Source organism: Pleurodeles waltl, chromosome 5, assembly GCF_031143425.1.
Source record: "Pleurodeles waltl isolate 20211129_DDA chromosome 5, aPleWal1.hap1.20221129, whole genome shotgun sequence".
Lineage (NCBI taxonomy): Eukaryota > Metazoa > Chordata > Amphibia > Caudata > Salamandridae > Pleurodeles > Pleurodeles waltl.
This window is the reverse complement of record NC_090444.1, coordinates 867,065,507-867,078,145: the sequence shown is the minus strand read 5'-3', so window position 1 is coordinate 867,078,145 and position 12,639 is coordinate 867,065,507. Positions and strand designations below refer to the sequence as shown.

At 46.8% G+C, this 12,639-nt stretch overlaps 1 protein-coding gene across 1 annotated transcript in view; it reads left to right on the top strand.

Moving 5' to 3' along the window:
* Nucleotides 1–4,307: 4,307 nt before the first annotated feature.
* LOC138296107 (zinc finger protein 879-like) overlaps nucleotides 4,308–12,639 on the top strand; it is a 532,771-nt gene continuing 524,439 nt past the window's right edge. Inside the window, exon 1 of the mRNA XM_069234965.1 lies at nucleotides 4,308–4,438. Coding sequence (XP_069091066.1) covers nucleotides 4,415–4,438 — 24 coding nt within the window. The 5' untranslated portion in view covers nucleotides 4,308–4,414. The remainder of the gene's footprint in view (nucleotides 4,439–12,639) is intronic.

Here is a 12,639-nt window from a genome sequence, read left to right as displayed (position 1 = left end):
GGTTCTGATTAGCAGAGCCTCAGTGAGACAGTTAGGCATCACACAGGGAACACATACATATAGGCCACAAACTTATGAGCACTGGGGTCCTGGCTAGCAGGGTCCCAGTGACACATAACAAACATACTGAAAACATAGGGTTTTCACTATGAGCACTGGGCCCTGGGTAGCAGGATCCCAGTGAGACAGTGAAAACACCCTGACATATACTCACAAACAGGCCAAAAGTCGGGGTAACAAGGCTAGAAAGAAACTACTTTCTCACAAGTGGTCCTTAGAGGAATAGCTTCAGGATATCTTGTGGCATGGTCCACTAGCACCAAGATAAACATATTGCCTGAAGCAGTAGGAGAGTCAAAGGGACCAACTATGTCAACCCCTACCCTTTCAAAGGGAACCCAAACCACCAATAGTGGGGTGATGGCTACCAACCAGTATGGGCCTGGTTATGCCCCCACCCCAACTGAAGGGGTAACAGTCTCTCAGCTCTCCCCGCACACTAAAAAATCTTTTCCCACGGCAAGCAAGAGGACATTTGATTATTTTCGGTTTTCGTTTTACATTTGGGCCATGAGAGCTTAGCTAACTCTCAAAATCGTCCCACTTGGAATGGTGAGGGCTGCACTTTATGGACTTTGGGACTCTGCCATGTAGAAAAATCCACGAGACCTAGACACATCTGAAAATGGAACATCTGGGTGATTCCAGGGTGGTGTGCTACACAGGCACCCCGCACCATTTTCTTACCCACAATGCCCTGCAAACCTCCAACTTTGCTGGAAATCACACATTTTCCCCACAATTTTGTGATGGAACCTTCGGGAATCTGCAGGAATCCACAAAATTCCTACCACCCAGCATTGTCTCATCTATATTGATAGAAATTCTGTTGCACTTGTCAGCCTCAAAATGTTTTTTTTTTCAAACTGCCCTTTTGGACCCGCTTTGGTTCCTTCTCAATTTCGACATGTTTTTGGCTCTTCCCTGTTACAAGCACTTGGCCCAACTACACAAGTGAGGTAACATTTTTATCGGGAGACTTGGCGGAAAGCTGGGTGGTAGGAAATTTGTGGCTCCCCTCAGATTCCAGAACTTTCTGTCACCGAAATGTGAGGGAAAAGTGTTTTTTGGCCAAATTTTGAGATTTGCAAAGGATTTTGGGTAACAGAACCTGGGAAGAGCCCCACAAGTCACCCCATCTTGGATTCCCCTAGATGTCTACTTTTCAAAAATGCACAGGTTTGGTAGGTTTTCCTAGGTGCCGGCTGAGCTAGAGGCCAAACTCCATAGCTAGGCACTTTGCAAAAAAAAACCGGTCTGTTTTCTTTGGGAAAATGTGATGTGTCTACGTTGTGTTTTGGGGCATATCCTGTCACGGGCTCTAGGCCTACCTACACAAGTGAGGTACCATTTTTATCTAGAGACTTGGGGAACGCTGGGTGGAAGGAAATTTGTGGCTCCTCTCATATTCCAGAACTTTTTGTCACCAAAATGAGAGGAAAAAGTGTTTTTTTGGCAAATTTTGAGGTTTGCAAAGGATTCTGGGTAACAGAACCTGGGGAGAGCCCCACAAGTCACCACATCTTGGATTCTCCTAGTTGTCTAGTTTTCAAAAATACACAGGTTTGGTAGGTTTTCCTAGGTGCCGGCTGAGATAGAGGCCAAAATCCACAGCTAGGCACTTTGCAAAAAACAGGTCTGTTTTCTTTGGGAAAATGTGATGTGTCTACGTTGTGTTTTGGGGCATATCCTGTCACGGGTGCTAGGCCTACCCACATAAGCGAAGTACCATTTTTATCGGGAGACTTGGGGGAACGCTGGGTGGAGGGAAATTTGTGGCTCCTCTCAGATTCCAGAACTTTCTGTCACCGAAATGTGAGGAAAAAGTGTTTATTTGGCCAAATTTTGAGGTTTGCAAAGGATTCTGTGTAACAGAACCTGGTGAGAGCCCCACAAATCACCCCATCTTGGGTTCCCCTAGGTGTATAGTTTTCAAAAATACACAGGTTTGGTAGGTTTTCCTAGGTGCCGGCTGGGATAGAGGCCAAAATCCACAGCTAGGCACTTTGCAAAAAACAGGTCTGTTTTCTTTGGGAAAATGTGATGTGTCTACGTTGTGTTTTGGGGCATATCCTGCCACGGGCGCTAGGCCTACCCACACAAGTGAGGTACCATTTTTATCGGGAGACTTGGGGGAACGCTGGGTGGAAGGAAATGTGTGGCTCCTCTCAGATTCCAGAACTTTCTGTCACCGAAATGTGAGGTAAAGAGTTTTTTTGGCCAAATTTTGAGGTTTGCAAAGGATTCTGGGTAACAGAACCTGGTGAGAGCCCCACAAGTCACCCCATCTTGGATTCCAGTAGGTGTCTAGTTTTCAAAAATACACAGGTTTGGTAGGTTTTCTTAGGTGCCGGCTGAGATAGAGGCCAAAATCCACAGCTAGGCACTTTACAAAAAAACAGGTCTGTTTTCTTTGGGAAAATGTAATGTGTCCCCACATTGTGTTTTGGGGCATATCCTGTCACGGGCACTAGGCCTACACACACAAGTGAGGTACGATGTTTATCGGGAGACTTGGGGGAACGCTGGGTGAAAGGAAATTTGTGGCTCCTCTCAGATTCCAGAACTTTTTGTCACCGAAATTTGAGGAAAAAGTGTTTTTTTGGACAAATTTTGAGGTTTGCAAAGGATTCTGGGTAACAGAACCTGGTGAGGGCCCCACAAGTCACCCCATCTTAGATTCCCCTAGGTGTCTAGTTTTCAAAAATGTGCAGGTTTGGTAGGTTTCCCTAGGTGACGGCTGAGCTAGTGGCCCAAATCTACAGCTAGGCACTTTGCAAGAAACACATCAGATTTCAGTGTAAAAATGTGACGTGTCCACGTTGCGTTTCCTGTTGCGAGCATTAGGCCTACTCACACAAGTGAGGTACCATTTGTATCGGGAGACTTGAGGGAACACAGACTAGCAAAACAAGTGTTATTGCCCCTTGTCTTTCTCTACATTTTTTCCTTCCAAATGTAAGACAGTGTGTAAAAAAGACGTCTATTTGAGAAATGCCCTGTTATTCACATGCTAGTATGGGCACCCCGGAATTCAGAGATGTGCAAATAACCACTGCTTCTCAACACCTTATCTGGTGCAATTTTGGAAATACAAAGGTTTTCTTGATACCTATTTCTCACGTTTTATATTTCACCAAATTAATTGCTGTGTGCCCGGTATACAATGAAAACCCATTGCAAGGTGCAACTCCTTTATTGGCTCTGGGTACCTATAGTTCTTGATGAACCTAGAAGCCCTATATATCCCTGCAACCAGAAGAGTCCAGCAAACGTAACGGTATATTGCTTTTGAGAATCAGACATTGCAGGAAAAAGTTAGAGTAAAACGTGGAGAAAAATTGCTGTTTTTCTTTCACCTCAATTTCACATTTTTTTTATTTCAGCTTTTATTTTCTGTAGGAAACCCTTGTAGGATCTACACAAATGACCCCATGCTGAATTCAGAATTTTGTCTACTTTTCAGAAATGTTTAGGTTTCTGGGGTCCAGCATTGGTATCACACCCATTTCTGTCACTAACTGGAAGGAGGCTGAAAGTGCAAAAAATAGTAAAAATAGGGTATGTCCCAGTAAAATGCCAAAATTGTGTTGAAAAATGGGGTTTTGTGATTCAAGTCTGCCTGTTCCTGAAAGCTGGGAAGATGGTGATTTTAGCACCGCAAACCCTTTGTTGATGCCATTTTCAGGGGAAAAACACAAGCCTTCTTCTGCAGCCCTTTTTTCCAATTTAAAAAAAAAAACGATTTTTTCGCTGTATTTTGGATAATTTCTTGGTCTCCTTCAGGGGAACCCACAAAGTCTGGGTACGTCTAGCATCCCCAGGATGTTGGAAAAAAAAGGACGCAAATTTGACATAGGTAGCTTATGTGAAGAAAAAGTTATGAGGGCCTAAGCACGAACTGCCCCAAATAGCCAAAAAAAGGCTCGGCACAGGAGGGGAAAAGGCCTGGCAGCGAAGGGGTTAAAAGCACTAAAGAGACCATTTCAATGGAAAATGTACTATTTAAAAAACACGATGCATCTTTACCTAATAAAATCGTATATCCATATCCATAAGGTGGGTCGCGAAATTTTGCGGTACTGAAAAGTGGGTCGTGGTATCTAAAAAGTTTGGGAAGCACTGCTTAAAGAGTGAAGCACACGAACGAATTGCAAACCTTAAGACAGTCTAATAGCAAATTGGTATATCGGTACGTACGTCTCATGTTCTGGGCATGCGCATTCTATTTATACAAAAAAAAAAAAACGTGATCACGGGATCGTTGTGCGCTTCAATACTCTGGACTCGTCGATTTTTGAAGAGCAACGTAACAGCCTTCCAGCTGGTAAAAGCAACCGCATTTAGTAGAGAAATGTCTCAACAGCGTTCAGATGAGGTGAGTGCATCTATATTTGCTTTTTTGGGTTTGTGTTTATTTTTTTCTGTATGCCTTACTAAGGATCTAAGGCTTAGATCCTCATTTAGAGCATTTTATCCGCGTCTGAAATTAGTCTCCTGAATTTACTAATATGCATTCTACACAGAAACCGCTAACATGTTTTGAACTACTGCATCGCATGTGCGTAGTTTGAAAAACAGCTCTACTAAGCTCACGCTGAGAAACGTGGTTCTGGTTCCAGTTGAGTCGCGTGATTCATTGTCCTCATGAACAAATTTACATGGACGACATGCAGTGATTTTTTAATACCAAATGTATGAGTATACCAGTTAGCAGACCTGCATTAATACTCTTAATGATTCCATAAGTGTTCCTTTTGAAGCAGCCCAGGTAGGGCTGTCTCCCTTTTAAGATAAAAATACCGTCTGTTTCGAGATCCTTAGAGGTCCAGGAAGAGCTCGGAGTCGGAGCTGACGTTCGACACAGGTTGTGTAACACAATCCCTACTATTTGAACTCCGCATTCAAGTCACCTCTCAAACACAGCTGATAGAAATTGACGTAATGGGCTCAAAAGCCCCCCAAACTGTCCAAAATATATGAAACCATGGGGAGCTGCACAGCATGCCCCTTCCAAGTACAATAGTGCTTCTCCCGGCAACTCCAGTGAAAAGCGATCTTGCACAGCAGGGTCTTCTTTGCTGTTGAATATAGCTTGAGAGTCAGATCAAGACATTTTATGACTGCACTCTCTCAATTTTTTTTGTCAAACAAGTCACCACCGCAGCGGACATCCATTGGATTCAGAAAGCTGATAGCAGCCTCACTCGCAAAAATGGCGACATAACACCAGCCCGACTGTCAAGGGGTTATGAATTAACATCCGATCGTGACAACAAAAGTGGAAATACTCCAGATTTCTCCCTTTTGCTTTGCGGAAAATTGATAACCAGACATGGACACACTTTGTGAGCTCCTTCACGATATTATGTTTCCAGGAAACGTGGACTGTGTCCCCTGTACATATTTACGGTTTTAAAACGTTTCACTTAACTGGAATTTCCTCTACATCTGGCCGACCTAGGTGGGGCTTGGCGATTTACATCTAGACTTTGGTCAATGCAAACTTGTCTTACATGAAGTTAGTACACCATTTTATCAGGTCCTTGTCCTGGAATTTGGGTCAGGATATCGACTAGGCATCCGTACCTTTTATAATAATATCCCAGCGGCAGATAAAGGCTGTGTTCTGTTGAAGCTAGACTTTGATTTTATGCATTCTACCCCAGAAGAGGTAGTGAGCTGGGTCGGTTATGAGGGGGTGATTTTAATGTTCGCCTTTGCCCTCCTGTGTACAAAGATGCTTGTGGTTTAACTGACATTGAAGGGAATGTTTTAATTCATCTTGCTCACAATGTATTTGGGAATATTATTAATTGTTCGTTGATGAAATGTAATATGTGCTTTGCTAATGAGGTTAGCACTATGAATGGTTTGTTTCCAAGAACCTTTGTGGGGTAGTGTGAGGGATCAGGTATTGATTTTCTTATTGTCGGCAGATTTAGCAACTAAGGCAACGAGACACCAACTACATAACCTCATTCTTAGTGATCAACTCCCAAAGCCTTGTCAAGACACACTACAAGTTGTGATAAGAGACTTTGCAAGAACCAAGCAAGACTGCAATCAACAAATGGTGGATTCCTGAACCTGAAGACATGTGAAGAGGTGAGACCAAGTCCAGAAGTCACAGAAGATTCCAGGAAGGACAGGAGCCCCTGCCAACCTAGAAAATGGTGCAAAAGTGGGCTCTCCGGTTAGAAGAAGTCTGAAGAGGAGCACTAAAGAAGATGGCTGTGGGTTTCTGCGTGATGCAGGTGTTGTCCCACGTCGAGATGTTGGATGCAGGTGGTTTGCGTCGCCCGATTCGTCCAGCAACCCTTCGTTCAAGAGAGGTTGCAATTTGCGTCAAAATGGGACTGTCTTGACCCATGAAGGACCTGGGGGCCTCAACTCGGACTGAGGAGGCACAGGGGGCTCCCAACACTGGAGAGAGCCCACAGAAGACCAGGCAGCACCCACGGGAATCCCAGGACAAAGGGACAAAGAAGATGCAAAATGGAGTTGGTGCAGCACAACAAAAGAAGGTCCCACGCCGCCGGAGAACAACTCAGCGAGTTGTGCGTTGCAGGTTGGAGTGCTGGGGGACCGGGATACACTGTGCACCTAGGAATCTTGGAAGAAGTGCACAAAAGTCCAAAGAGCTGAAGAAGACGCAGTGCACAGGGGTACTGTCGCAGCATGGGGAGGCAAGCTTTTACCTCCACCAAATTTGGACAGCTGGACCTTAGGACAGTCTGGGTCACGTCGGTTCAACACCTGTGTTCCAGGGAGCATGCTCGTCGTCAGTAGAGGAGTCCCAGAGTACTGGTCATCATTGTAGAAAGGTGCCTGCCGAAGCAGGGAAGTGATTCCGTAACTCCATGGGAGATTCCTTCGGTTCTTCTGGTGCAGTATGAAGACAGGCAGTCCTCAGAGCGTGCACACCTTGGAAACTGTTGCAGAAGCTGGCTGGAGCTGAAGTTGCAGGTTACAGTAGCCTTCCTGGATACTTTGTTGCAGTTACAGTGGTTCCTGGAGCAGGCTGCGGTTGATCCGACAGTCAGAAGCTGAAGCAGAGGATTCCTGGAGGAGTCTTGCAAACTGAATCCGAGTAAACTCCCAGAGGAGAGACCCTAAATAGCCCTGAGAGGGAAATTGGCTACTTACCCAGGTATGCACCTATCAGGTGCGGTCTCTGATGTCACCTGCTGGCACTGGCCACTCCGAGTCCTCCAGAGTGCCCCACACCTTGGAATCCAAGATGGCTAATGCCAGGGACACACTGGAGGAGCTCTGGGCACCAACCCTGGGGTGGCGATGGAGAGGGGAGTGGTCACTCCCCTTTCCTTTGTCCAGTTTTGCGCCAGAGCAGGGACTGGGGATCCCTGAACAGGTGTAGATTGGTGTATGCAAGGAGGGCACAGTTTGTTACCTTCAAAGCATTTCCAGAGGCTCTGGAAGGCTACCCCCCAAGCTTGTAACACCTATTTCCAAAGGGAGCGGGTGTAACACCCTCCTCCCAAAGGAAATGCATTGTTCTGCCTTCCTGGGATTGAGCTGCTCAGTCCCCAGGAGGGCAGAAACCTGTCTGTGAGGTGGAAGCAGCTGGGGCTGCAGTGAAAACCTCAGAGAGCTGTATTGGCAGTACTGGCGGTCCATGGTGGAGCCCCAGGATGCATGGAGTTGCCCCCCCCATACCAGATTTGAAAATGGGGGGACAATTCCATGATCTTAGACACCTCACATGCCCATATTCAGGGTTACCATTGTGAAGCTACATATATGTAGTGCACATGTGTAATGGTGTCCCCGCACTCATGGAGTCCGGGGAATTGGCCCTGGACAGCGTGGGGGCACCTTTGCTAGTACAAGGGTGCCCACACACTTAGTAACTTTGCACCTAACCTTCATTAAATGAAGGCTAGACATATAGGTGACTTATAAGTTACTTAAGTGCAGTGAAAATGGCTGTGAAATAGTATGTGCACTATTTCACTCAGGCTGCAGTGGACCTCCTGGAATCCCAATGCCTTGAATACCTAGGTACCATATACTAGGGACTTATAAGGGGGCGCAGTGTGCCATTCGGAATTGGAATATGATGTCACTAAACTATAGTGACTAATTTGGTAAGTAGAGAGAGAATAAGCACTGGAGTTCTGGTTAGCATAACTTCAGTGACACAGTTAAGCACTACTGACATCACACAGATTAGGCCGCAAACTGTGAGCACTGGGGTCCTGGCTAGCAGGATCCCAGTGAGACAGGCAAAACATACAGGAATTGGGGGTAACATGCAAAGAAAGATGGTACTTTCCTACACTCCCCCTCTTACAAAACAAGGGACAATAAGGCTAACCTTGCCCAGATGAGTCTTCATTGTCGAAGTGGAAATATCTGGAGAGTCCATCTGCATTGGAGTAATTGCTCCCAGGTCTGTGTTCCACTTTAAAGTCCATCCCCTGTAGGGAAATGGACCACCTCATTAATTTAGGGTTTTCACCTTTCATCTGTTTTAACCATAAGAGAGGTTTGTGGTCTGTCTGAACAATGAAGTGAGCCCCAAATAAGTATGGTCTCAACTTCTTCAAAGCCCAGACCACAGCAAAGGCCTCTCTCTCTATGTCTGACCATCACTTTTCTGTAGGGGTCAACCTCCTGGTAAAAGCATCATGTTGATCCTGGTCCTCTGACTTCAGTTGTGATAACACTACCCCAACCCCCAGTTCAGAAGCATCTGTCTGGACAATGGATTATTTTGAGTAATTTGGGCTTTTTTGGACAGGTGCAGTATGTAGGAAAGTACCAGCTTGCCTGGCATGTTACCCCCATTTTCACTATATGTATGTTTGTTTTAGCCCTTGTGTCACTGGGATCCTGCTAGGCAGGACCCCAGTGCTCATAGTATGTGCCCTGTATGTGTTCCTGTGTGGTGCCTAACCGTATCACTGAGGCTCTGCTAACCAGAACCTCAGTGTTTATGCGCTCTCTGCTTTCTAAATTTGTCACTGCAGGCTAGTGACTAAATTTACCAATTCTCATAGGCACACTGGTACACCCATATAATTCCCTTGTATATGGTACTTAGGTACCCAGGGTATTGGGGTTCCAGGAGATCCCTATGGGCTGCAGCATTTCTTTTGCCCCCCATAGGGAGCTCAGACAATTCTTACACAGGCCTGCCACTACAGCCTGAGTGAAATAACGTCCACGTTATTTCACAGCCATTTTTCACTGCACATAAGTAACTTGTAAGTCACCTATATGTCTAACCCTCACTTGGTGAAGGTTGGGTGCCAAGTTACTTAGTGTGTGGGCACCCTGGCGCTAGCCAAGGTGGCCCCACATCGTTCAGGGCAAATTCCCGGGACTTTGTGAGTGCAGGGACGCCATTACACGCGTGCACTACACATAGGTCACTACCTATGTATAGTGTCACAATGTTAACTCCGAACATGGCCATGTAACATGTCTAAGATCATGGAATTGTCACCCCAATACCATTCTGGTATTGGTGGTGACAATTCCATGATCCCCCGGGTCTCTAGTACAGATCCCGGGTACTGCCTAACTGCCTTTCCGGGGTTTCCACTGCAGCTACTGCTGCTGCCAACCCCTCAGACAGGATTCTGCCCTCCTGGGGTCCAGGCAGCCCCGGCCCAGGAAGGCAGAACAAACGATTTCCTATGAGAGAGGGTGTTACACCCTCTCCCTTTGGAAATAGGTGTGAAGGGCTGAGGAGGAGTAGCCTCCCCTAGCCTCTGGAAATGCTTTGATGGGCACAGATGGTGCCCATCTCTGCATAAGCTAATCTACATCGGTTCAGGGATCCCCCAGCCCTGCTCTAGTGCGAAACTGGACAAAGGAAAGGGGGGTGCCCAGAGCTCCTCCAGTGTGTCCCAGACCTCTGCCATCTTGGAAACAGAGGTGTTGGGGGCACACTGGACTGCTCTGAGTGGCCAGTGCCAGCAGGTGATGTCAGAGACCCCCTCTGATAGGCTCTAACCTCTCTTGGTAGCCAAACCTCCTTTTCTGGCTATTTAGGGTCTCTCCTCTGTGGTATTCTTGAGATAACGAATGCAAGACCTCACCAGAGTTCCTCTGCACTTCCCTCTTCGACTTCTGCCAAGGATCGACCGCTGACTGCCCCAGGACGCCTGCATAACCGCAAGAAAGTAGCAAGACGACTACCAGCAACATTGTAGCGCCTCATCCTGCCGGCTTTCTTGACTGTTTCCTGGTGGTGCATGCTCTGGGGGCTGTCTGCCTTCACCATGCGTTGGAAGCCAAGAAGAAAACTCATGTGGGTCGATGGAAAATTCCCGCCGCTAAGGCAGGCACCAAAAGACTGCATCACCGGTCCTCTGGGTTCCCCTCTCATCCTGACGAGCGTGTTCCCTGGAACACAGGAGCTATATCCAAGTGACCCTCACAGTCCAGTGATCCTTCAGTCCAAGTTCGGTGGAGGTAAGTCCCTGCCTCCCCCTCTAGACTGCAAACCTGTGTACTGCGTGATTTGCAGCTGCTCCGGCTTCTGTGCACTTCTCCAAGGATTGCTTTGTGCACAGCCTAGCCTGGGTCCCCAGCACTCCGTCCTGCAGTGCTCAACCCTCTGAGTTGGACTCCGACGTTGTGGGACCCTCCTTTGTGACTCTGAGTCAGCTCCGCTTAACAAATCTTCTAAGTGCCTGCTCCGGTACTTCTGCGGGTGCTGCCTGCTTCTGTGGGGGCTCTCTGAGTTGCTGAGCGCCCCTCTGTCTCCTCCAAGGGGCGACTTCCTGGTCCCCAGCAGCACCCAAAAACCTCTATCGCGACCCTTGCAGCTAGCAAGGCTTGTTCCCGGTATTTCTGCGTGGACACACTTCTGCAACATCTAGCACGCCATGGGACATCTTCCATCCAAAGGAGAAGTTCCTAGCCCTTTTCGTTGCTGCAGAATCTTCGGCTTCTTCCACCCAGAGGCAGCCTTCTTGCACCTTCATCCGGGGTTTCCTGGGCTTCTGTCCCCCCTGGACACTATCGCGACTCTTGGACTTGGTCCCCTTGCCTCACAGGTCCTCAGGTCCAGGAATACGTCTTCAGTGCTTTGCTGGTGTTTGTGGTTCTTGCAGAATACCCCTATCACGACTATTGGGTCCTATTTGGGTAGTAGGGGGACTTTACTCCTACTTTTCAGGGTCTTGGGGTGGGGTATCTTAGACACCCTGACTGTTTTCTTACAGTCCCAGCGACCCTCTACCAGCTCCCATAGGTCTGAGGTCCATTTGTGATTCACATTCCACTTTTGGAGTATATGGTTTGTGTTGCCCCTAGACCTATGCTTGCCTCTTGCAACCTATTGTAATTCTACACTATTTGCATTACTTTTCTGACTCTTACCTGTTTTGGGTTTGTGTACATATAACTTGTGTATATTACTTACCTTCTTACTGAGGGTACTCACTGAGATACTTGTGGCATATTGTCATAAAAATAAAGTACCTTTATTTTTAGTAACTCTGAGTATTGTGTTTTCTTATGATATTGTGCCATCTGATATAAGTGGTATAGTAGGAGCTTTGCATGTCTCCTAGTTCAGCCTAAGCTTCGTCATAGCTACCTCCTATCAGCCTAAGCTGCTAGAAACACCTCTATACTACTAATAAGGGATACCTGGACCTGGCACAGGGTGTAAGTACCACAAGGTACCCACTGTAAGCCAGGCCAGCCTTCTACACAGTACACATAACCTGCTTAAGCTCCTCAAAAGCTTTCTGCCAGGTGGCTGTCCACAATACCTTTTAAGGCACTTTTGTGGAAGTGAGGTCACTAAGAGGGGCAAGAATGGAGCCATAGTTCTTAATGAACCTCCTGCAATACCCAGTTAGACCTAGAAAGGCTCTGACCTGGGTCTGAGTAGTAGGGGTAACGCAGTCCATTATTGTCTGGATCTTCCCCTGTAGTGGTTCAATCTGTTCTCCACCTACCAGGTGGCCTAGATAAACCACTTTCCCAGGCCTTATCTGGCACTTTGAAGCGTTGATAGTTAGGCCTGCCTTTTGCAGGGGATCCAAAACTTTCCACAGGTGGACCAGGTGGTCATCCCAGTTAGAACTAAATACAGCAATGTCATCTAAGTATGCTGCACTAAAAGCTTCTAAACCATGGAGGACTGTATTTACCAGTTTTGGAAAGTGGCAGGTCTATTTTTCAAACCAAAGGGCATAACTGTGAACTTATAATGCCCTCCTATAGATGAAAATGCAGTCTTTGGCTTAGCATACTCTGATAACTTGATCTGCCAATACCCTGCAGTCAAATCAAAGGTGCTTAGATCCTTGGCAGAGGCCAGTGTATCTATGAGCTTATCTGGCCTGGGTATAGGGTGAGCATCTGTTTTAGTTACAGTATTAAGTCCTCTATGGTCCACACAAAACCACATCTTTCTCTTTCCTTCTTTGTTATGAGGTTTGGGGACAAGCACCACTGGCCTGGCTCAGGGGCTTTCAGAGGGCCTAATAACTCATAGGTCCAAGATTTATGCACCTCAGATTCAATACAATCTCTAACATGGCCAGGCTGCCTATAAATCTTACTTTTGGAAAGTAAACTGCCTCC